This window comes from Cervus elaphus, chromosome 2 (genome assembly GCF_910594005.1).
Source record: "Cervus elaphus chromosome 2, mCerEla1.1, whole genome shotgun sequence".
Taxonomy (NCBI): Eukaryota; Metazoa; Chordata; class Mammalia; order Artiodactyla; family Cervidae; genus Cervus; species Cervus elaphus.
In genome coordinates, this window is record NC_057816.1 from 6607815 (window position 1) to 6630263 (window position 22449).

Here is a 22449-nt window from a genome sequence, read left to right on the forward strand (position 1 = left end):
CAGTTCCATCTCCCCGCCCCAGGGCGGCCCCCACCACAGACCACACTCACAGACCACAACTTCCTTGCAAAAACCCTCGGCTCACCCGAGGGCCAATGGAAATTTATTTTTTTGTCCTTTAAGTCTTTCCCCAAGTGGCTTTTCCTTGCAAAATGCCTGACATGACACCAGAAGGGAACCTGGAAGTGGGGGGGGGGGGCACCCCAAGGGGCAGCCCAGGGACTTAAATACAAGCTGGAGGGCAGGGCACACATGGGACAGGCAAGAGACAGCACGAGGGACATGGCTTCTCAGGTAGAGACCAAAGGTTTGTCTTTCTGCAGGAAGAAGCTGTGTCAGAGGGCGGAGGGCTAGGATCCTGGGTGAGAGGGAAGAAGTGGAGAGGCCCCCCCAAACCCTGGGTGGCACCCACATTCCCAGAGAAGTAGCGACAGGGGGTGAGGATCTGCCCTCACGGGCTCCAAGGGACGGACGGGGGGAGAATAAGCCGGACGTGCTGCCTCAGGGGAAGGAGGGGGTGCTGGCAGAGAGAGGGTTAAGGCTGGTACCCAGCCTCTGGCACGGTGGGCCTTCCGCCTCCGCCTGCCTTGGGGACAAAGGGGCACGGTGGGCAGGCAGCACATGGGCCTGGCTCTGGCAGGGCAGGGGGCGGCAGGAGCAGGCTCCCTCTGGGCTCAAGACAGAAGCCCAGCGCAGCTGCCCGCCCACCTGCCCTAGATGTGCTCACACCCCACCGCAGCTGGACGGCTGGAGCTCCGAGTGTGGGAGGGGCGGGGGGCTGGGGAGAGTCGGCGGCTGGGCCCCTGTGGCCCCACGCCCGTCCTGAGGTCCAGCCCAGGGCCCTGGATCCCAGGGCCTTGGATCCCCTGGTCCCATCCTGGCCCCAGGTGCTGACTACAGCCAGGGGCAGTAGAGGCCAGGGAGGCCCTCAGCTCTTGGGGAAGCGGGGCGGGTGCGGGGGAGAAGGAAGAAGAGTCAGGAGAGAGACCCACTGCAGCATACGTGGGGGGCGGGGAGACAGACAGACAGAGGAGCCCTCATCCCAAAGGTGTGTGGTGGGGTATCTTTTAAAGTCCCCTAGAGGCAGCAGCAGAGCAAGCCCGCACCCCCACCCCAGCCACAGGTCCTGGGTGTCCTCCCTGGAGGGCCCGGGGCTCAGGGCGGCAGGCAGACGGGCCAGAGGGAGATGGGGAGCCCAGGACACTCCCAAAGCCACAGATTCAAATGCCCCGGAGAGGGAGGCCCCTCCTGCCCCCTCCAGGGGCATCATCTGGAGAAGGTGCCCCCTCCTGTCCCACCCCATGAGCCCCTCCTAGCAACAGCCACCACCAGCCTGCTTCACGGGGGTGCTGTCGATCTTGAGGTTGGGCCGCTCACCCCCCGAGGCTGCCCCAGGCCCCATCCGCTTTTTGATCTCAGCAGCCATGGTCATGAATGCCTGCTCGACGTTGGTAGCGTTCTTGGCACTCGTCTCCAGGAAGGGGATGCCCAGAGAGTCTGCAAACTCCTGACGTGGGGGGAGAGGAGAGGAGGGAGAGGAGGTGAGCGGCGGCAGGCCCTGGTCCCCTCACCGTGGTGCACCCGGCGGCCTGGCCTGGCCCGCTCACCTTGGCAGTGGTGTTGTCCACCACCTTCTTGGTGGTGAGGTCACTCTTGTTGCCCACCAGCAGCTTATTGACATTCTCGCTGGCGTAGCGGTCAATCTCCTGGAGCCACTGCTTCACGTTGGCGTAGGATTCCTAGAGGGACCAGATCAAAAGGTATTTTGCTCCCAACTGCTACCCCTACCCCAGGCCTGAAGAACAAGTGCCTTGAGGGGAAGGTGGGTGTCCTGGGCTCCCGAGAGGCAGGCGCGCTGGGCTCAGGAAGCCAGAGGAAGCCCCACGGGGCTTAGCTCTCCTGCCTGCCCAACTCTGAGACCCCAAAAGCCACGGCCAGGATGGCCCAGCTTCTTCCAACAGCCCCAACACCCAAATGGCTTAAGCCGAGGGCCAGCCAGCTCCTCCTGCAGCTGCTCGTGTCTCCCTGAGACACAGAAAAGGCCTAACCACACATAGGGAGCACATGGCATCAGAAGAGAGACAGGCCAGAGGGAAGACAGAAGCGAAGGGTAACTTAGCAAGACTCACACGGTGGCCTTAAAATCCCATTAAGGTTGGAAACCTGGGAGCCCAGCGGCAGGTAGAGGACCCTCTCAGAGGAGGCCCTGGCCTAAGAAGGAGACAGGGATCCTGGGAGCGGGGCCTAACGTGCGTCCTACTTCTGGCACCAACAGCCTCCTCACTCAGCCCGGCTCTCCCGGCAGCCTGCCATGCCCCACCCCCTACTCCTGGCACGCCGACAAAGCACAGAACTTTTAGGAACAGGCTTGAGCTAGAGCCGCTTTCCCTTCTTAGGAGCCAGAGGTCTGACGATTCCACACTGGGTTCAGACGTATACCTCCTGCCACGTCCCAGGCTGGGCCCTGGGCTGGGCACTGGGTTCAAATAACGGAACCATGCCTGGGCCCAGCCCTAAGCACTCACAGGACAGTGGGGGACCAGACTAGGACACACGCAAGGGCAACACAGGGTGACCAGCACTGCAGGGAGAGAAGGCAGGAGCTGGTGGAACTCCAGGACCATCTCAGCTCGGGGAGGTTACAGCTGACCTGCGCCTGCAGGGGTGAACTACCCCCGTATGGGTGCTGGTGGGGGGACAGGGAAGGTGCGGGGGGGTGGTGGAGACAACACACAGGGTCACGGGGCGGGATGGGGTGGGAAGGGTATGGCGTCTTTGGGAGGAGGGGAAAGCTGAAAACTGCTGGGACTCAGGCCCTGGGCAGGGAAGCAGAGGAAGAGGCGGCAGGCCCGAGTGGGAAGGGGCCTAGCCTGGCTAAATCTTGGACAACCAGGAGCACACCTGTGTTCTGGGAAGACAGTCCTAGGAGTGCAGAGGCCAGATCAGACCGGCAAGAAGATGGAGACCAACTGGGAGGTGGTTGGAATGATCCAGGGAAGAGCAGATGTGCCCTGAGCCAGGGAATGAGGCAGGCGAGAGCACAGGATGTAGTGAGCCGATTGTGGGCTTAGCCCCACTTCTGCCATTTACTGTATGACCCTAGATGTGTCACCTGACCTCTCTGAACCTGTTTCCTCACCTCAATAAAACAGTACCTCCCGGTGGGGCTGTTGTGAGCATGAGATAATGAATGCAGGCCTGTCTCATAACAAGTGCTTAATTAGCAAGAGCTGCTATTATCCTCATCACTGCTATTATTATGAGGGGACAGATTTGAGAGAGACGATGGGGGAGAACAGAGGGGCCCGGAGACTGCTGGGATGGGGGAGGGAAGAGTTTTCCGGTCAGGCCAACAGGGACGCTGTTATAAAGATGAGGACGCAGGAGCCGGTTCAGGAAGACAGAGTGAGACCAGCAGAGGACACACTAGGTTTTGCAAACCGTCTACAGCTCTGTGGGTGGCCTAGAGGCAGTTTAGGGGCATGAAAGGATGCGCTGGTAAGCAAAGAACCCTGGGTTCATAAACACTGGCTTTGCCTTTCCTGGCTATGAAACCACGGGCAAGTAACTCAACATAGCTCCAAGCCTATTTCCTCATCTGGAAAACAGGGCCCCCACCATTTAGTTCACTGGGTAAGACTGTGAAGCTGAGAACTAACACAGACACAGTGCCAGCACAAGGCAGGGCACAGAGGAGGTCCACGGTGACGGCTGCTGAGGTGCAGAAAACACAAAACAAAAGCCAAACCACAAGGTGGTCAGCATCGTGCAGGGGGAGTCAGGAGGCTGGGGGCCGTCAGGAAGCATAAAATCTGCGGTGTGGGGGACAGCACCGGACGGATCAGTAAAGTCACTGAAAAGAGAATCTAGGGCGGCAAGAGGTGGGAGAGCTGGAGACACTCACTTTTTCAAGGAGAGGGAAGAGAACACAGTTAAAAGCCATGAGAGGTCAATCATGGCAAAAACTGAAATGAGGTCACAGGATTTGGCAGTTAGAGGTCCATCGTGACCTCCGCCTGAGTGGAGCAGAGTTCACCCACAGCTTGTTGTCCAGGAGGCAGCACGCGTCCCTGGCGAGCCGGAGTCCAGCTGCCCCTTGGAGCAGGGACTCCTCCTGGCCTGGGGTTGATGTAAGCGTCCCCATATCCCCAGGGCCTGACCCCCGTTAAGCAACAAAGTTTAAAAACAACAAAGCTGGTAGAATCAGTAGGCCTGGGCTTTCAGACTCTGCCACTTGAGCAGCTTCAGGGAATAAGAGTCTTACCACCCCGACCCAATTCTTCATCTGTGAAACGGGAATATGATACAGACCTCTTTGGAATGATATGAGCATCAAAGGGCTGTGACAGAATCTGTGAACTGTAAGGCATGGCAGGACTGTTTCTCGCTGTTAACATCACCACTGCTGCCACTGACGTGTGACTAAAGTTGCCACAGCAGACTCAGGGCTCCCAGCACTCTGCTCACACGGGGCCCAGAGTGCACAGCTCCTTTACTTCCTTGTGTAAGCCCCTCCCACTGCTTCTCCACAGGGTCTTTGCCCAGGAGGCCATTAGCCCAGCACAGCAACCAATCAGCTGACTAATCCATGAAACAGAGGTGCGTGGAAGGCCTGAATAAGGTTTGACAGGGAGGTGAGGCCTGGTTCTGCCAAGGCCCTGCAGCAGGGCCTGCCTGGGGAGGATCCATTTCTGCAGTTATTTGCCTCCTTGTGACATAAGTCCAGGAACAGTCTCCTTTCCGGGCAGCATGAGGAAGAGAGGAAGGGAACAGTAAAAAGAAGCAAAGGCCAAAGACCCAGAGCTGAGGAGGCAAAGGGGGGACGGTGAGCCCAGGACTACCTGGTCTGTGACGTCGTATACCACGATGATGCCGTGAGCCCCCCGGTAGTAGCTGGAAGTGATGGTCCGGAACCGTTCCTGACCAGCTGTGTCCCACTACAAGGCAGTCGGAGAGGGGGCAGGTCAGCCCGGGGCTCCGTGCCCAGAGCCCCTCCCCTCCGAAGGCAGAAGCCTCTGCACCGGGGTCTGGGAGCAGCCACACTCACGATCTGAAGCTTGATGGTTTTGCCGTCCAGCTCAATGGTTCGGATCTTGAAGTCCACCCCGATGGTGCTGATGTAGCTCTCTGTGTATGTGTCGTCCTGGAAGACCGGGGGTCAGGGAGATGGCCTGAGCAGACAGGTCTGAGGCCCATCTGAAAAACCTCCCTCTGGTTCCCTGCCCCACCTGAGTGCCTCACTGCTGAGCCCCAGTTCTCACAGCCCAGCCTGCCAGCCCTGTGCCCGTGCTCAGCCAGATATGCTGCCGGCAGATCCTGCCCCTTCACCCCTGGTCTCCCGGGTCTCGCAACCACTGTTCTCTGTGTCGCCCCACCTCCCTCAGGCCACCAGCCGGGACCCTAGATGGATGGTATGGGAAGCTTCTTACTCACAGCAAACCGTAGGAGCAGGCATGACTTGCCCACGCCCGAATCACCAATCAAAAGCAGCTTAAACAGGTAGTCACTGGAGAGAAAGGATGGGAAGATGTGAAGGAAGGCAGGGAGCCTGCCTGCCATCACCCTGAAGTCACAACTACAGCATTCTCCCACACCTCGAGGTGTGCCTCAGATTAGGGTAGTGAGGCACTCAGAAGACCCTCCTGCAAGTCCCGGGCTGGGGAGGGCTGGCCACACCACACCCAGCTGTGGGGCACACACAGCTGGCCCAAAGGGAAGCCATCTGAATTTCCACTTTGCAGAGAAGAAAACAGAAGCACAGAAAGGAACGTGACTTGCCAAGGATCACAACCAGTCAGGTGACAGAGTTGGGTATCCCAGCCTGGTTCCTGATAGACTCCATGGTTTCGAGTCCAGCAGGGAAACCCTACTGCACTGCCTGTACCTGACTGGGCAAGAGAGGCCCCAGAAGTGGAAGCCAGGGCCCAGCCTAGAACTTATGAATTGAATTTCTATGTAAAGAGCCTGGTATGAAGCCTCTAAGAAGAGAGGGTCAACAACTGGCAATGATGCTTAGATAGCATCACTGACTCAGTGGACATGAATCTGAGCAAACTCCTGGAGACAATTAAGGACAGGGAAGCCTGGTGTGCTGCAGTCCATGGGGTCACAAGGAATTGGACACGGCTCAGTAACTGAACAACAACAAAATGTATCAAGTTTACACTGGTGCCTGGCCCTGTGCTAAGTACTTCAAATTCATCATCTCATTTACACCTTACAATAGTCCACTGAAGTGAGTGCTTTTATTTCCAACTAATGAGGAAACCACACGCCACAGAACGGAAGCAACTTGCCCTAACTGACACAGCTGTTAACTTTAATACTGGAAACCAGGTTCAGACTCCAAAGTCTCGTTGAAAGCCTGTTGGTACCCTTCTCTGTTTCCCCTTATGATCCAGCTCAGAGCTTCACCCTTCCCCAAGGAAATGTGAAGTCTGGATCTGGAGAACAAAAAGGAAGTAGCAGAAAAGGAAGAAGATAACTGACACTTGGGGAAAGCTGTCAGTGAGAAGTCGGGGCAGAAACGGGCCACCTACCCGTAGGGGGAGTGACCAAGAAGTGAGGAGAGTTTGAGGAACAAAAAGAATCCCACTGAAAGGGTGGAAGCAAATGCCACATTCGTGTAAACTTCATCCGCAGGGTGACGGCGAAAGGAAGGGGTGTGACAGTGGCGCCGGGGCTTGCGCAAAGGTGAGGGGAGCGCGGGAGGGGACCGGCCGCCGGGGGCGACCAGACACTTTGATCCAGCAGCCCGGATGGGAGAGGCTGCTTGCGAGTTACCGGAGGGCCAGCCTCCAGGAACCGGATTCCGGGAGGACGGGAGAGCAGAAAGTACCGCCCGACCTAAACGGCCCGAGTCTGGACCGAGACCAGAAACGCTGGTGACGGGCTCCACTATCAGGACTGTCGTCAGCTCCCCGATCGCCACTCTAAGGCAGCAGGTGGGGAAACTGAGGCCTGGAAAGAGCGGGGCTGCAAGGTCACCTGACCGACAAGGCCTGGTAGTGCCGGTGCCTCGGGCTCCAAGTGGTGCCCTTTGGGGTCGCAGTCTCCAGGCCCAAGTGCGAGAACTCGGGGTGTCGAGTCAGGGTCCTGGGGCCCCCGGGGGAGGGGCAGAACCCGGATGTGAGGGGGGGCAGGTCAGCGGAAGAGGGGACCCGGATGTGGGGGCGCCGCGCAGCCCTGACCCGGGCCGGACAACCCCGGTAAGCGTACAGTCCCGTACTCGGGATCGAGGCTGCGCCGCACGGCGCGGGCGGGGCGCACTCACTATTCGGGGTTCATGGCGGCGGCGGCGGCCCGCTCGGTCGCTCCCAGTCGGCTCTGCTCCGCCTCCCGTTCCAAGATGGTGGCCGCTCCGCCCCAGAGGCCCCGCCCGCGACGCGCAGGCGCAAACGTTCCCGACTGGGGCCTCGCCGCATTGCTTCTCGGAACTTGTAGTCCCCATACGTTGTCCCACTCAGTCCCGCCGCGCAGGCGTAGACCGAAGAGCCCGAATCTCTTAGCCCACGCACCCTCATCGCCGCGCATTGCCTTCTGGACCTTGTAGTTCGCTCCCTAGACGCACCTGGGCTTAAGGACGGCGCTCGGCAGCCTCACCGCGTCCGGGCGTTGGGATGCTTAATGTAGTGCTCGGATTGGCGTTTCACGTCTGACAGAGGCATTCATCCTTACACTCCCCGCTTCCGGGAATATTAGTAAAAGTTCATTTATCAAGGGTTTTTGGTGTGCTGGCGCTCCTAACTCCCAGCCACAACCCCAGGAAGGTGTCACCCACATTTTATAGGTGAAAAAATCGAATCTCAGTAACTCGCCCAAGGTCAAATAGCTTGGTCAGGGACAAAGCTCAATCAAAATCTATGATCTATAGAATCTCAGAGATGAAGGTTGTTAGAAAAAACTCCTGAGTCTGTGGGGCCCCCAAACAGTTCCGGGATAGGAGAAGCCTACTGGGCTCCAGCTGCGCGGAACCAGATGTGAACCACACACACACACACACACACACACACACACACACACACTCATACTCGCAGCCTCTCCCGACCCCACTCCCAACCTAGAGACGTCGAGACATTAGGAGCTCTCGGCCTCCGCCCCAAAACAAGCCCGGCTCAGAGTCAAACCGTCTTTATTTCTACAGCAACATTTGAAAATAGAGAGCGACCGCCTCACTTCCCAACTGGGGCTGCCCCTCCTGCCACGGGGGGCCATCACTGCCCCTCGCAAGAAGCTGCAGACGCGGGAGGAGGCGTGGCAGGATGGCTCTTGTGGGCGGTGCCCGGGGCGAGGTCAGGCCGAGCCTGGGCGGGGCGGGCGGGGCAGTGCATAAGACCCGGCTGCAGCGCAGGGCCCGGCGGGGAGAGGACCGGTATGGGGCGGGCTTTCCGTCCTGGGACACGGGGCGATGGCGGGTCCGTGCCCACCCCTAAGAGGCCGGGAGGAACGCGAGAAGGCCCAGGGAACCCTTTGGGGAGGCGCCGCCCCTGAGATGTGGAGCCAGGGAGATACCACCGCGCGGAATGGGGGTGATTAAGGCCTGGGCGGTACCACTAGAGAAGGGTGGGGTGAGGCTGGATAGTACCAAGGACGGAGGGGAGGGGTGCGGCCAATAACTTATTTCTCTATATACAGAAGCAACGGCCGGGGGAGGGCTGGGTGCTGAAGGGGCCGCAGGTGCTTAGTGTTCTTGGATCGCGGGTCTGCGGAGAGCGGGCCACTGAGTCTCTCTGCCTTGGAGACCCTGCCCAACCCCTCTGCTGGCCCTGAACCTAGGGAAGAGGGGCCCTGCTGTAAGGAATAAATAAGGGGAGGGCTGGAGCGGGAGGGCCCAGCCTCCAGGGCTCAGGCTAAGATGATAAAGGGAGAAGGTTACCCTGAGATTGAACAGAAAAGATAGGGGTCCTTGGAAGAGACGGGAGGGCAAGCAGCAGGCCCATGCGCAGGGCAGGGGTGGGGACAGTGCCGGTGGAGGCTCTGGCGAACGGCTGCCCCTTCAGGATTAGCCCACGAGGGAGTTTCGTCGGGAGAGGTCCATGGAGCTGGAGCTGAGGGTGCGGCTGTCAGAGAGGCCTGTGCCTCCAGGCTGTGGGCAGAGGGGCAGGTGGCTCAGCCGTGTGCTGCCGCCAGTCTGCTTCCCTGGCCGGAAGGGGCCTGCCAGCTAGAGCCCCTGGTGCCCTGACACTCCCACCCACCTCCACAGTCACTGTGTTTGCTGCTGGCCGCTCATAGGCAGCACCCAGCTTTCCCTCACGTCTTCCCAGGGTCCAGCCAGGCCTGGGATGAAGACAGGACCGGAAGTGTTGCCAGATGAACAGGCAGGCTTGAGCAGCTTGGCAGGTACTCACGCAGGCCCGAGGCTGGGGCCTCAGCTGCTGGGTGCTGACCACTACCTACCCGTACCTGGACTGGCTCTTCCACGCTCTTGTTGAGGAAGTTGAGGGAACTGGCCCGCTTCATCCTGAAGGAAAGGGCAGTCAGGATTTGCCCACGGTGGAACTCAGGGAGGATGGGGAAGGGCCAGGTTAGGGCTGGGGAGGTAGGCTTGTGGAAGGGAGGCAGATGGGGTGGGGGATGGGGCTTCAGCGAGACAGAGTTCACCCTGGGTCGGGAGTTCAGCTGGGGTTGGTAGGTTGTTGGGTGGGTTCTTGAGAGACTCACCGGGATGGGGGGCTCACCTGGGGTTTGGGGGCTCCTGGGGACCACCCCCCTGCAGCTTCTTCACCAGCATCTCACTGCTGCGCCTCAGGGCATCCCGGAGCTTCCCGAAGGAGCCGCTGCGCCGCAAGGAGCCGCTGCCGTCCTGCAGGGAGGCCGACAGGTTTGTCTCTGCCTCACCAGCTACACAGCCCCCTGGGCCAGCCAGCCCCTGGACTCACCCCGCTCCACTCGGCTGCAGGCCCTGCCTCCTCCAGGTCAGTCTCAGACCTAGCCCCCGCAGCCCCGGGCACGTCTCGGCTGCCACGGCGGTCTCCACGCCCGCTGCCGCCATCCTTCAGGAGCTCCACCACCTTGGTCTGGCTCGCGGGGTCCAGGCCCTGAAGTGGGGGCAGGGCGTATCAGGCGAGCAAGGGGCTCCGATCGGATCACACATCAGGCCATGCAGGCCCCTGCCCACACCCCTCGTGCCTGTCACCCTACCTGCTTGCGGCTGCGGCTGGCACAGTCCTCCAGTGTGTGCGCGGCTTCCAGCTTGCCCTGGCGCCGGTACAGGGCCCCCAAACTGCGCAGGGTGGTGTTGACCGTCGGGCTGCGGACAGGGAGCAGGGCGGTCTCTGACTCCGTGCACCCGGGAATCAGGGCCCACCCTGACACCCAGCCCCCTGCTGCCACTGAAGAGCCTCCAGCCAACCAAAATGGAGCCCCTCCGGCAGGCCGGGCCCTGGTCAAGGTCCGCCTGGGTTCACTTCTATCTTAGGAGATCCCCTCAGGGCCCTAAGTGGGATGTCGCCTCCCAGGACTGAAAGCTGGGAACCCCGGGAGTGAGATCAGGTTTTCCCGGGAGGATAGAGCCTTTCTGGGACAGGTGGCCTGTGACCTGGGCCTCGAAAGACGAGCTGACAGAGAAGCGCGTGTTCCGAGGCTGAGCAGTTTAAATCGGGGTTCTGAATCAGGCCTAAGTGGAATGAGCATTGCCAGCCTGGCCTCGGTGCCCACCCACGATGCCGCCCCCCTCCCGCCTCTCTGCGCTCCTCACCTGTCTACTTTACAGGCCTTGTACCAGCTGCCATATTCCCCGTAGGGGGTGCTGTCCCGGCGCTTATCCTGGGGGAGACATACGCGGGAGTTGGCAGAGGGCCCCCCTGCACACCGCCCGCCTCGCCCTCTCTCCACGGGTACCCGCCCCGGCCCTGCCCCAAGGGGCTACCTTGCTCTCCTCCCGCTCCTCTGCGTGCATCCAGATGGGCTTGTTGTCCCCTGCGGGGGGAGAGGGGCTGTCACAGCCTCTCATGTAGGCCCCTCCTGGGTGGGCTGGACACAGGACTGGGGTTTGGGTGGGGGATCAGGGGCACTTGAGAAGGACCAGGGTTAGCCTTCGTTGGATGAATGAATGGACAAGAAACAGACCCCAAACATGACTGACCCTCTCCTGGAGTAGAGGAGTCTGGCCCAGGCCTGTGCTTGAGGAACTTATGCCTGGGGGTCTCGGTAAGCAGACGCTTGCAGACCCCAGGACCCTGGTCTGAGATGGTGCTCAGCCCGAGCAATGGGCCAGGCTGAGGGGTCCGAGAGCAGGAAGTGATTGACCTTCAGGGGCCAGGACGGTGGCTTCCCAGACGGGGAGACATTTGGGCCGGGCCCTCCCGGTAAGCATGTGTTGCCCAGTAGAGCAAGGGGGAGAGGCTCAAAGCTGAGGGCACACGGAGGGCATCGCACGGATCCAGCCCCCCTGGAGGCCGTGCGAGTCGGGTGTGTGTGCCCACGTGTGCACACACGTGACCGCAGACCAGCCAGACCCCCGGTGCGAGGCCTGCCTGGCCGAGGTGTCCGCCGTGGGTGCTGGTGGCTGAGCCGGCCCGCCCCGGACGAGCCCCTGGGCAGCCCTGCTCACCGCTGACGGAGCCGAACTCCCTCTCGTGAGCGCGGGTGAGGATCTCCTTGTACAGGGCCTCCGCGTCCTGGTATTTGCCCTGCTTCAGGTAGCAGGAGGCCTGGAGGGGCAGGGCCGAGAGGTGAGCAGGAGGGAAGGAGCTGAGTCTTCCCCTCCTCCCGCCCCTCCGCCCCCTCCCCCAGGCCCCTCCGGCCCCGGACACCAGGTTGTTCTTGGTCTTGGCCACATTGGGGTCATCAGGACCCAGGCGTGTGGCGTAGATCTCCAGCGCCCGCCGGTAGTAGTATTCCACCTCCTCGGCTTTGCCCTGGTTCTGGCACAGCAGGGCCAGGTTGCTCAGCTGCTTGGCCACGTCTGGATGAAACTTGCCCAGGACCTGGGGCCAGAGCAGGAGCCAGTGGCCAGGGTCGGGCCGGCTGAGGGCCCCCCCAGCCCCGCTGGCCGGCCCTGCCCTGCCTGCCCCCACCTTCTCCCGGATCTCCAGGGCCCGCTTGCACAGAGGCTCAGCCTCCTTGTACTTGCCCCGCTTGCCATACAGGACCGCCAGGTTGTTCAGTGTCGCAGCCACCTAGAGTGGGGGAGAACGGAGGCTCCATGACCCTGGGCCCGGCTGGTCTCTGGGACCTGGAAGTGCAGACGGGCGGGGGGGGAGGAAGCCTCACTCACAGCTGGGTGGTCCTTGCCCAGGGTCTTCTCGCGGATGGCCAGGGCATCATTGAGCAGGTGGGCGGCCTCCTTGTACTTGTTCTGGTCCCTGGGGGCAGGTGGGAGCTGATGAACGGTGTCCTCCAGCCCAAGGCCCTCCTAGCGGTCCCAGATCCCTGGGGTCACTCATTCTGCCTGCTCTGATGAGTGAGCACGATAGGGGTATGACCCAGGCGTTGGGAAGCATGGTCAGCCCCTGCCCTCCGGCCTGGGGGGCTCTGCGCAGGAAGCACATGCGGTGCTGGGTATGAGCGGACTCCCCCGTGTCCCGCCCTCACTGCCCGTGCCCAGTGTCCTGTGTGGTCTGTTCCCCACGGCCTCTGCTCCTGCTGCCCTTTCTGCCAACAAAACCTTCTCCAGCCCTCTTACGACTTTGGTCAAACTCACCTTTCACCAGAGACCCTCCTCAAGCCTCCGGTGCTGGAGAAGCCGAGCCCCCGGCGTGCTTGTGTGTTGCCCCCTCCCCAGTTACGTCCAAGCCTGTTTCCCGCACTAGACTGAGGCATGTTCACGGGTGTAACTCAGGCCCCCTGTGGGCTCAGCCCTCTCTGGGGACAAGATCCTCTGTCTCTGTCACCCTGCTGCCTGGTAGAACCCGAGTCCTGGCCCATTGCAGGCACTGGGGCTTTGTCATCCCCAGGAAGAGCGCTCCGGCAGATGACTGCAGTCAGGGAGGGGCCTCACCGGTAGACCAGCGCCAGGATGTTCAGCATGGTGGCCACGTCCGGGTGGTCGTGGCCCGAGGTCTTCTCCAGGTCCTCCAGGGCCTGCTTGCAGAGGGGCACGGCCACCTCGTAGCGGCCCTGCGAGGCATACTGGATCACCAGGTTGTGCAGCGTGCGCAGCCGCGCCGGGATCTCATAGCCCCCGTGCTGGGCGGCCACATCGCCTCCTCCAGGGCTAGGGGCTGCGAAGCCAAGGGGAGGAGGTCAGATGCACCAACTGTCCCCCGAGCTGGGGGATAGCTTTGACTGATCTCAGGCGTGGCCCTGGGCAAATCACTAACTGTAACCCTCTGTCAGTTTCCCCTTCTATAGAGTGGGTCTAGTCACTCCATAGAAAGAGAGGGTGGAGTCCCAGCTCCAGTAATTCAAGCTATGTGGCCCAGAGCAAGCCGCCTAACCCCCTAGTGGAGCATCCGCCTCCTCATCTGCAGAAGGGAGGCTCTGATTGGCACATGACATGATGAACAAGGCCAGCACTGGCCTGGGGCTCCGCACTGTGCATCCGTCCTCCTTTAACCCTCGGGGGAGGCTCGGAGAAGAAAAGAAACTCTACCAGCGGTCACAGAGCAAAGAGTGCAAGTCAGGGATCACACCCAGGCCGGGCGGCTCCAGGGCTCTGAATTGTGATGCCTGCTTCTCACGGAACTTGAAGTGATGAGAGAAGCAACAGGTAAAGCTGGCCTTTTAAACTCTCATGCTGGGATGTTATGATCAGAAATGAGGCAGGGAAGAACCTGGTGGTCACTCAGACCTTGTTTCCTGTGACCTCTGGGCCCTAGGGACCGGTTCACCCAGCCTTCCTTCCCCACCCCCAGAGCCAGCCGCCCCTCCAGAACCTGGGTTCTGCTCCTCCTCACTGGGGAACAGGTCATCCAGAGAGTCTTTGGGGACATCCCCTTTGTCCTCCTGGGGAGGGAGACAGGGTGTCAGGGAAGGTGGGCAGCCCAGGGGTCAGCGGGCTAGGTGGGAACCGCACCTGCTCCCTGCCACCTCCCCTGCTTCCAGCCCCCCTCACCGCCCCCCACACCCTACAGTGGCCTTGCAGTGGCCACGCCAGGGCTCACGTGGGGGGAGGTGTCCTCGTCCAACTTGCGGATCTGGCTCATGAACAGCAAGTGCTGCTTCTCCTCCTCGAGCTGGGCCACGGCCTGCTCGCTGCGCTGCAGCTTCTGCTGCGTCCCCGCCAGCTCCTCACGCAGCCACTGGTTCTCCTGCACCAAGCGCCGCACCTGGGCCCGCAGCTTCTGCTTCTCCGACTCCACAGCCCCCAAGTGGCTCGAGAGCGCCAAGATCACCTGTGGCAGCCAGCCGGGATGGAGGTCAGAGCCCTGTCCACCCGCCCCCACGCCCAGCCCAGCCTGGGCCTCCTAGGGCCCAGAGAAGAGCCAGGCTTGGAGAAGCTGCCAGCCTGAGGGTCCCAAGTTCTCTCATTGAGGGAGTTTTGCTCCAGGGCCTCAAACAGACCACACACAGCCTGAGACCTGAACCCAGGAGGTTTGGGGATCCCCAGCTCCTTCCTTTAGCAGTAGGGACCCCTGGGCTCCCAGGTTGGCTTTGCTAGACTCTGAAAGAACCCATCATCCCCTTTCCTGGGGCCTCCAGCTAGCCCTCTGCATCGATGTCCAGCTCCTTGCTGGGTCGTTCTGACCACGAAGAGTGCTCACTGGGGTGCTGCCCATTCTGCAAGCTGGCCGCTCTCTTCCTGTCTCTCCTAGGAGTTGTATTCAAGCCCTGTAGCCAGAGCCACTACATCACTGCCCCTGGCCCGGGGCTAGCACTTTTCCAAAGATTCCTGAGAGATGGCTGAAAGGATACCAAGAGACCCTATCCTGACTTCTGCCCAGAGGCCACCTGCAGCTCCCAGGGAGGGAAGGAGTATGTGTCTTAAACCCCTGGTTTTCTGGGGAACCAGAGGGGCAGGGAAGGGGATCCAGGGGCCTCAGCTCCCATCCTTCTCCCCCAACTCCCTGACTCCTTTCCTGAGCTTCCAGGCTCTTCCTGCCTTGAGGCCTTACTAGGCGCTACCGTTTCTCCATCCTTCATGGTCAGGGTCATTTCTGCAGTGAAGCCTCTTCCCTCTTATGCTCTCAGCCCCAGGAAAGCAGAGTACCTCACCCACCCCCCACGCCATCCTGTCCTCCACCTGTACCTGCCCTGGGAGGGTGCCTCGGTATGTTCATCTCTGTACCTGGCAGTCAACTGGCCAAGGAGTGAATGACCAACACACTGCCCTTCCAGAGGGCTGGGCAGCCTAGGGCCATGTGCTTTCTAGTTGACGAGCAAACACCCAAGTGGCAGGTGTTTTCACAACCGCTAGCTGTTTAAAAAAATTCCCTAAACAGCCTGGAAGTATACACAGCAGATGGTGTGATCCTTCTTTTAAAAACAAGGAAACCAAGATGATACCACCTGCCTAGGACTCACGGAGCCAGGCAGTGTCTCAGCCAAGATCTGAGTGGGCCAAGACTCTTTTCCCGAGAGTCTAACTCCTTGGGGACCCCAGTGCCTCCTGGACATCTCCATCTGCATGTCATTCTGGCAGCCCCGGCTCCTTAAGAGGGCCCAAACAGAACTCCTGATCCATTCACATTCTCTTCTTCTTTTTTTTTTTTTAAACTTATTTATTTTTATATTTTTTATCTCTTGGCTGCTGTGCACAGCATGTGGGAATCTTAGTTCCCCGACCAGAGATTGAACCCATGCCTCTTGCACTGGGAGTGCAGAGTCTTAACCATTGGACCACCAGGGAAGTCCCCCTTTTCCTCTTAATTTGCTCAAACTACAAACTTGGGAGTTGACCTTCTCCCTCTCCTTTAGTCCATCCCCAGGCCCTGCTGGACCTACCTCCAGAACGTCTAGAACTCACCCCCTTCTTACTACCTTCATGGCCACCCCTTTACTCCAAGTCGCCATTTCTCATTTGAATTCCAGTAGTGGCTTCCTAACACCTGCTACCTCTTACCCTGACCCATCCTCATTCATTCTCCACACCTCAGCCAGAGAGAGTTTTTAAAGCCTAAGCCAGACTGTGTCCTGTGACTGCTTAAACCCTCCAAAGGCTTCCTGACTTCCTAAGAATAAAACCCAGACTAATAAGGCCCCTGCCTTCTCCATAGACCTTTTCTGCCCCTCTCTCTTTCCTCATGAAGCTCCAGTCAGACAGGTCTTCTCTTAGTTCTCCCACCACAACGAGATCTTTTCTACCACAGGACCTTTGCACACACAACCTCTCACTCTCCTCCTTTTTTGTTGTCACTCAGGTCTTGATTTAAATGTCATTCCTTCAGAAGTGTGGCTTGACCAATAGATAAGACCTCCTGCCATAAGTTTTTTTTTGAGAACTCACTGTAACGTTAAATAAATATATGTATTTCTGACTCTTCTCCTACTAGACCTGGCAGGGATCTTGTCTGTCTTGGACCTGTATCCCTGACACCTAACACATTTCCTGGCGCTCAGTAGGCACTTGATAACTTACCTGTTAACAAATGAATAAAAGAATAAATGAGGGGAGGGGTCCTTAAGGACTTCCTTTTTGTTTCCCTAGGCCATGCAGTCTCTGCTAGGTAGCAGAGAAGTCAGACGATCAGCCTTCCTGGGCCTAGGTCCAGCTAGGGTCTTCAAAACCCATCCATTTCTTCAACAGATATCTACCGGATCCTACCATAAGGCTCCAAGGCACAGGTTCTTCCTTCCATGCTGATTCTGTTACTACACTGCCAGGATTTCTCTGGAAGGCTCCGTCCCTCCCATGACCTCCCTCCTCAGCACTCCGGACCAGCTACCTGGGCCTCCCCCAGCCCCAGCTCGATGGCCTCCAGGGAACGGCGCAGGAGGACACAGCGCTCCTGTGAGCCTGGCTCGGCCTCACTAGCTTCATGAGCGACCAGGGGAGCGAGAAGGGCACGATGCTCCCCGCGCAGGGTCTCTAGCCCTTGGATGACGGCCTTGGTGCCCAGCACGATCTCATCCTGGCTCAGCTTCTCCTCCCGAGGAAGCACCATCGTGGCCATGGCCGTGCCTCCTGTGAAGGCGAGAAGGCGGGCAGAGGGTGCCGGGCCTGGGGCCACGCCGCTGTCCGCCCCGGATTAGGTAAACACCTAAGCGCCCCCGGACGCCTGGATCCCCCGGGTGCCCGGTCCCCCAGGGAGCAGCCCGTACCGTGCTCGCGCTCGGCCTACAGGGGGCGCGCTCTGCTCGTCTCGGCCCGGGAGACGCAATGCGGTGCGACCCGAGGCTGGACCCGGATTCGGCCCAGACCACCCGCTCAAGGCCGGCTTAGGCAACCCGGCCTCGGGGCTTCCCCGGAGGCTCCCTTAGAACAGGAGGCGCCAGAGGACGATCCTACTGGGATCGAGAGGGGTTCACTCCCGTGCGGAGACACCAGCCCCTCTGAGAGATCCGGTCCCAGCTTCCTCGGGCAGCGCCCCCTCCCCAACAGGCAGGCCGAGTCACAGAGCCCTCCTCCTGGCAGGCCGACCCTGGGGAGACGCTCCCGCTAAGGAGCTGAGATCGCGGGGTTCCTCGCCCCCTCCCCCCCCCAGGCCTCGCCCACGACGACCCCTCCCCGTAGGCCAGCATGACATCCTGCGGACCCCTTCTCTGAAAGCTCCCGACCCCCGTCATCCAGGACCGCGCCCCCTCCCCGCGGGCGGGCCTGGTCCTCCTCTCATGAGCCGCGCCCTAGACGACCCCTCCCCTAAGGCCGACACCAAGCTCCCTTCCCCCAGCCCGATCGGCCCGCGCGGACCTCAGTCTCCCGCTCGGGCCCGCCTCCCGCTCCGGCTCCGGCTCCGGCTCCGGCTCCGGTGCCGCTTCACCCGGACCAGCAGCCGTGAGCGGGTCCCGCCGCCTCCATCCCGCCGGCCTTCCCAGCACTCCCTGCGCAGCCTTAAAGGTGAAGCCGGTACCTTGGCGGCGTCGGAGGGGGCGAAACACTCCTTTCGGCCGTCAGGCTGCCTTAAAGGAGCACGCCTGCGGGGCCCACTCCAGGCCAGGGGGAGGGGCCCGGGGCGTGGCCGTCAGCGATGGGGCGTGGTCACCGAGGCGTGGGGCGTGGGCTAGCCCGGCAAGTGGGTTCGCCGCCGCCGCCGCCGCCTCCCAAGCTCCTGCGGCCTCGGAGTCCTTCGCTGTAACCCACCCCGAGGCCGCGGGAGTGTGGACTGGCTGGCGAGGATGTGTACCTGAACTTACCTTATTCTGCGGCCAGAGAGGACGGCGGGAGAAACTGAGGCCCAGGGAGAAGGCCCGGCCTCCTCAGAGTCCAGGTCGGGACATTTGACATTTATTGGCATTGAATGAGGCGAAGTGCCACTTTCTGAGCTCTTACTACGTGCCGCGTGCTTGGATGCCTTAAGTGCATTTAACGCTTACAAAGACGGAATAAAGCGGGCACTGCTATTATCCCAGTGTCACAGATAATAACCCTACACTCATTTGTCTCTCATCGGTGGTTATGCCCCACCCAGTTCCTTTGGAGCTGTCCTGGTCCCATGAGGTAGTTCCCGGCATCTTAGGGCGGCTTCTTGGGAGGAAGGAACAGAGGCTTCTGGCCGTGAAAGAGAAAAAGGTGACAAGGGGCAGCCAGGCATCGGCAGAAACACTCTTGACCCTGTGGGTGAACACCACCACGAATGCTGTGGGCTGGACGGTCAGGACAAGGTGATGTCATTCAGGGCTCAGGTGAGACGTCATCTCAGAGAGCCCTTCCCTGATTCCCCGCACCCTTATGCAGAGCAGCCCTCCAGCACATCTCATGCACCCATCAGGCCAAGATCTGCATGTCTTGTTCATTCCCAGAGGAACTCCTGGCCACCACATGGCAACACTCAGTGAATGTTGGTTTTTTGAGAAGGGTGCACCTGTTGGCCCAGGTTTGGGTCTGGCACTCCGCAGCCCTGGGCTGCCGGCCACCCTGGCCTTACCTCCACTGCTTTTAGGTCAACATCCCTAGAAGAGACCTCTCTGAGAGACAGTACCTGCCCAGCAAGGCCTGGCACTGGTACCCAGGGATCTGGGGTGTTCGTCTTGTGTGGGGCACGCTCAGACTCCACCAAGTTCAGTGTCCTGGTGGATGAACCCTGTGAGCATCATCTCTGACAGAGATGTTCTGACACCCCCCCAGCTCAAGTATGTTCTGTGGCAGGAAGTTCAGTACAGCCTGCAGTGAGCTCTAAGGTCAGCAAGGTTTTCCTTCGACAGCCCCCTAAAGTATCTGCCCACAGTGCTGCCCACCCCAAACTGAAACTCTGTCCAAAGGAAGGATGGCTGCTCCCTTTTGCCAAAAAGATGGTAGAGTGATGGTGCCCCACCCAGTATTCCCGTGCCTGGCCAGACAATCCAGGACCCTTCACCCACTCCTCCCCCTCTCCTCCTCCTGATTTCTCTTTTTCTGGGTGTGGCTTAGCAAGTCCATCCAGACACTGCTCAGAATATGGGGCTCAGTCCAGGGCTCAGGGATCCAGACCGGGAGGGAGTTGTGCAGAGAGCAGAGGGCCAGTCACCTCCCAAGGAGAACACCACCTGTCCACCGTGAAGCTGAAAGTCAGCCTGACTTCGACAGCCACCGGACCGTGTCTGCTCAGGGTGAGCTTGTCAACTAAAGCCCTAGATTGCACGAACCCTGGTTCTAGCCAGTCAGGTTCTTCTCCCCCATCCTGCGCTTCAGCGAGTGATTTTTTTTCCCCCAGTGATTTTTAAAGGGAATCAATACATTCAGATGATGCAACATTCAAAATGCAGGTGCAAATGCAGTGAAATGTGGCTCTCTCTCAGTGACTACCACCTCAAGTCATGCAGGTCCCCTCCCCAGGAGCACCTGCTGTTACCAGTTTCTTGTGTCCGTTGATTGCTGGTTTGCCTCAGTGCAGAGTTTGTGTTTATCCTCGTCAGTTTCACAGTGTCAGTTTTCCTCCAGGGCCCTGCAGGTTGGCGTCTTTTGCATTCAGGGTCTTTAGCCGGCACATCGGCCCTACCTCCCAGGGTCACACTGGCTGTGGTGTGACAAGCCTGCCTCTCTGCAGAGAGACTCCCATCAGTCCATGACTGCACTACCAGCCGGCTGGCAAATTCACGGGGAGGAACTGGGATCTGGAGCCCAGGGCAACTTTGCTGTTCTTATCAAGGCTTTGTTGTTGTTCAGTCGCTCATTCGTGTCCAACTCTTTACAACCCCATGGACTGCAGCACGGCAGGCTTCCCTGTCCTTCACAATCTCCTGGAGTTTGCTCAAACTCATGTCCATTGAGTCAATGATGCCATCTCATCCTCTGTCGTCCCCTCCGCCTCCTGCCCTCAATCTTTCCCAGCATCAGTGTCTTTTCCAGTGAGTCAGCTCTTCACATCAGGTGGCCAAAGTATTGGAACTTCAGCTTCAGCATCAGTCCTCCCAATGAACATTCAGGGTTGATTTCCTTTAGGATTGGCTGGTTTGATCTCCTTGCTGTCCACGGGACTCTCAGGAGTCTTAACAAGGCTGGGTTTCAGTAACTCTTGGGAGGGAACTTTGTTCGAGGGGTTCCTTCTAGAGACTGAGATTCAGTGGTACCAGGGAGGGTCGTGAATATCTCTTATTATTATGAAACTTCAGCAGTGCCCATGACATGTACCCTGGGCTGAAAGTCACTCCTTATACATCTTTGTTTTACAGGTAAGGAAAGTGAGGCCCGGAGAGGGGACAGCAGCTGCACCAGCTGACCGCTGTGCCCTTTTCTAATCCAGAGTCTGGTCGTTTTGTCCGGGTGTGGACAAGGAGACTGACCATAAAGAGACTGACAGTAAAGGAGACTGACCCCACACTGTAGCGGTCAAGAGAACCAAGGTCACATTGCCTGTTCACAGACACATGAACTGCAGCCTCATACACCTTCAACACACAGCCTCAGGACTTCCCTGGTGGTCCAGTGGCTAAGACTCTGGCCTCCCAATGCAGGGAGTACAGGTTCGATCCCTGGTCAGAGAACTGGATCTCACATGGAGCAACTAAAAGGTCACAAGTGAAAGTGAAATTTGCTCAGTTGTGTCCTACTCTTTGCGACCCCATGGACTATACAGTCCATGAAATTCTCCAGGCCAGAATACTGGAGTGTGTACCCATTCTCTTCTCCAGAGGATCTTCCCAACCCAGGGATGAAACCCAGGTTTCCCACATTGCAGGTGGATTCTTTACCAGTTGAGCCACAAGGGAAGCCCAATAATCCTGGAGTGGGTAGCCTATCCCTTCTCCAGTGGATCTTCCCGACCCAGGAATCGAACTGGGGTCTCCTGCATTGCAGGGTGATTCTTTACCAACTGACCTATCAGGGAAGCCCTAAGAGGTCACGTGCCACCACTAAAGTTCCAGTATGCTGCCAAATGCTTCCCAGGTGGCGCTAGTGGTAAAGAACCGGCCTCTTAATGCAGGAGACCCAAGAGACTCAGGTTCGATCCTTGGGTGGGGAAGACCCCCTGGAGGAGGGCATGGCAGCCCGCTCCAGTATGCTTGCCTAGAGAATCCCATGGACAGAGGAGCCTAGTGGCCTACAGTCCATGAGGTCGCAAAGAGTCAGACGTGACTGAAGCGACTTAGCACATCACAGCACATGCTGCCAAATAAACGTTAGGAAAAAAATATAGCCTCAGGCAGGTTCACCCAGTGGCACTGAAGGCCACACGTACGCCTCAGCCTCCACGTGGGTTTACAGGCCCAGGGACCAGCATATCAAATGTAGCCAGGGGCAAACACACCCCAGGCCTTCTTCCCTGGTTCCTTCTCTCCGTCTGATGACAGAGCACCTTCCTTTTATCACCTTTACCCAGGTGAACAGACAGAGCATTTTTCAGTCCCCCTTTATGGCTTGTGCTGGGTTCTTGCTCCAGCCTTTCTGCCATCTCTCTGCAGGCTCCCGTGGTTTCTTTGAGGCTCTCTTTAGGCATCTGGCCCTGATCCTCCCTGTGCGCCCCACAGAGGAAGGCCTGGGCCTTCCCCGCCGGGTTCCCAGGCTCTTATCTTGCTTTCGGTTCGCAACCTTGCATGTGTTCAATCTCTTTAGTCACTCGGCTTTTGATCTGGTCTCTGGGGATTATACTGTGCTTCTCCCAAGGGAAGGGACTGTTACTTCCCCACTCCCCCCGCAGCTGCTGGTCTGGTGCCAGACTGCTGATGGGTGCTCTGTTGATGGAGAAGAAAGGAAGGCGTCCATGCCCGATGGTGATTCAGCTCCTTATGCCATTTCCACAGAGCTCATCTGGGGAAGTTGTTCTTGCTACTTTTAAGATTGTTTTCTCCCTGAAAATCACTCCCACTGCTCCCACCCCTTCCCCTTGGATCCTTGGAAGCATTCATCCCACTGAAATCTGCTTTCTTAAGTTAATCTTCTTCTGTTGGCTAGCTTCATGCCTTTTCTTTGAAGTGGTGGTTGGGGTGGGGGGGCATTTTTCCTAAGCATATCATCCCCCTTGGAACATCAGCATATTGGGACTTCCCAGACAG

At 59.1% G+C, this 22449-nt stretch overlaps 2 protein-coding genes and 1 long non-coding RNA gene across 9 annotated transcripts; 1 reads left to right on the plus strand and 2 right to left on the minus strand.

The window, feature by feature from the left end:
- Nucleotides 1-60: 60 nt before the first annotated feature.
- RAB1B (RAB1B, member RAS oncogene family) lies at nucleotides 61-7409 on the minus strand. Its single transcript, XM_043926336.1, has 6 exons — nucleotides 7274-7409; nucleotides 5434-5506; nucleotides 5048-5143; nucleotides 4842-4937; nucleotides 1608-1739; nucleotides 61-1507 (listed from the first exon to the last, which is right to left on the minus strand). Exons 1-6 carry the CDS (start codon nucleotides 7285-7287, stop codon nucleotides 1313-1315), a joined length of 606 nt encoding a protein of 201 aa, XP_043782271.1. The 5' UTR covers nucleotides 7288-7409; the 3' UTR covers nucleotides 61-1312.
- Nucleotides 7410-8114: 705 nt separating this feature from the next.
- Nucleotides 8115-17984, minus strand: KLC2 (kinesin light chain 2). Of its 7 annotated transcripts, none has more exons than XM_043926327.1 (16): nucleotides 17892-17984; nucleotides 16767-17005; nucleotides 14046-14276; nucleotides 13818-13887; nucleotides 12941-13163; nucleotides 12218-12305; nucleotides 12018-12119; nucleotides 11754-11927; nucleotides 11552-11651; nucleotides 10868-10917; nucleotides 10697-10764; nucleotides 10141-10249; nucleotides 9879-10037; nucleotides 9678-9802; nucleotides 9403-9460; nucleotides 8115-9085 (listed from the first exon to the last, which is right to left on the minus strand). In XM_043926327.1, exons 2-16 carry the CDS (start codon nucleotides 16992-16994, stop codon nucleotides 9002-9004), a joined length of 1869 nt encoding a protein of 622 aa, XP_043782262.1. In that variant the 5' UTR covers nucleotides 16995-17005; nucleotides 17892-17984; the 3' UTR covers nucleotides 8115-9001. The 7 variants fall into 7 exon arrangements, with proteins under 7 accessions (XP_043782262.1, XP_043782233.1, XP_043782226.1 ...); XM_043926298.1 differs by having other exon boundaries at nucleotides 9397-9460; nucleotides 9879-10055; XM_043926291.1 differs by lacking the exon at nucleotides 17892-17984 and adding an exon at nucleotides 17732-17865 and having other exon boundaries at nucleotides 9397-9460; nucleotides 9879-10055.
- On the plus strand, nucleotides 8393-16607 carry LOC122709192. The gene is made up of 6 exons (XR_006345435.1): nucleotides 8393-8528; nucleotides 9264-9339; nucleotides 9749-9914; nucleotides 12873-14300; nucleotides 14697-14856; nucleotides 16242-16607. It is a non-coding gene; the product is annotated as an uncharacterized LOC122709192 (long non-coding RNA).
- Nucleotides 17985-22449: the final 4465 nt, after the last annotated feature.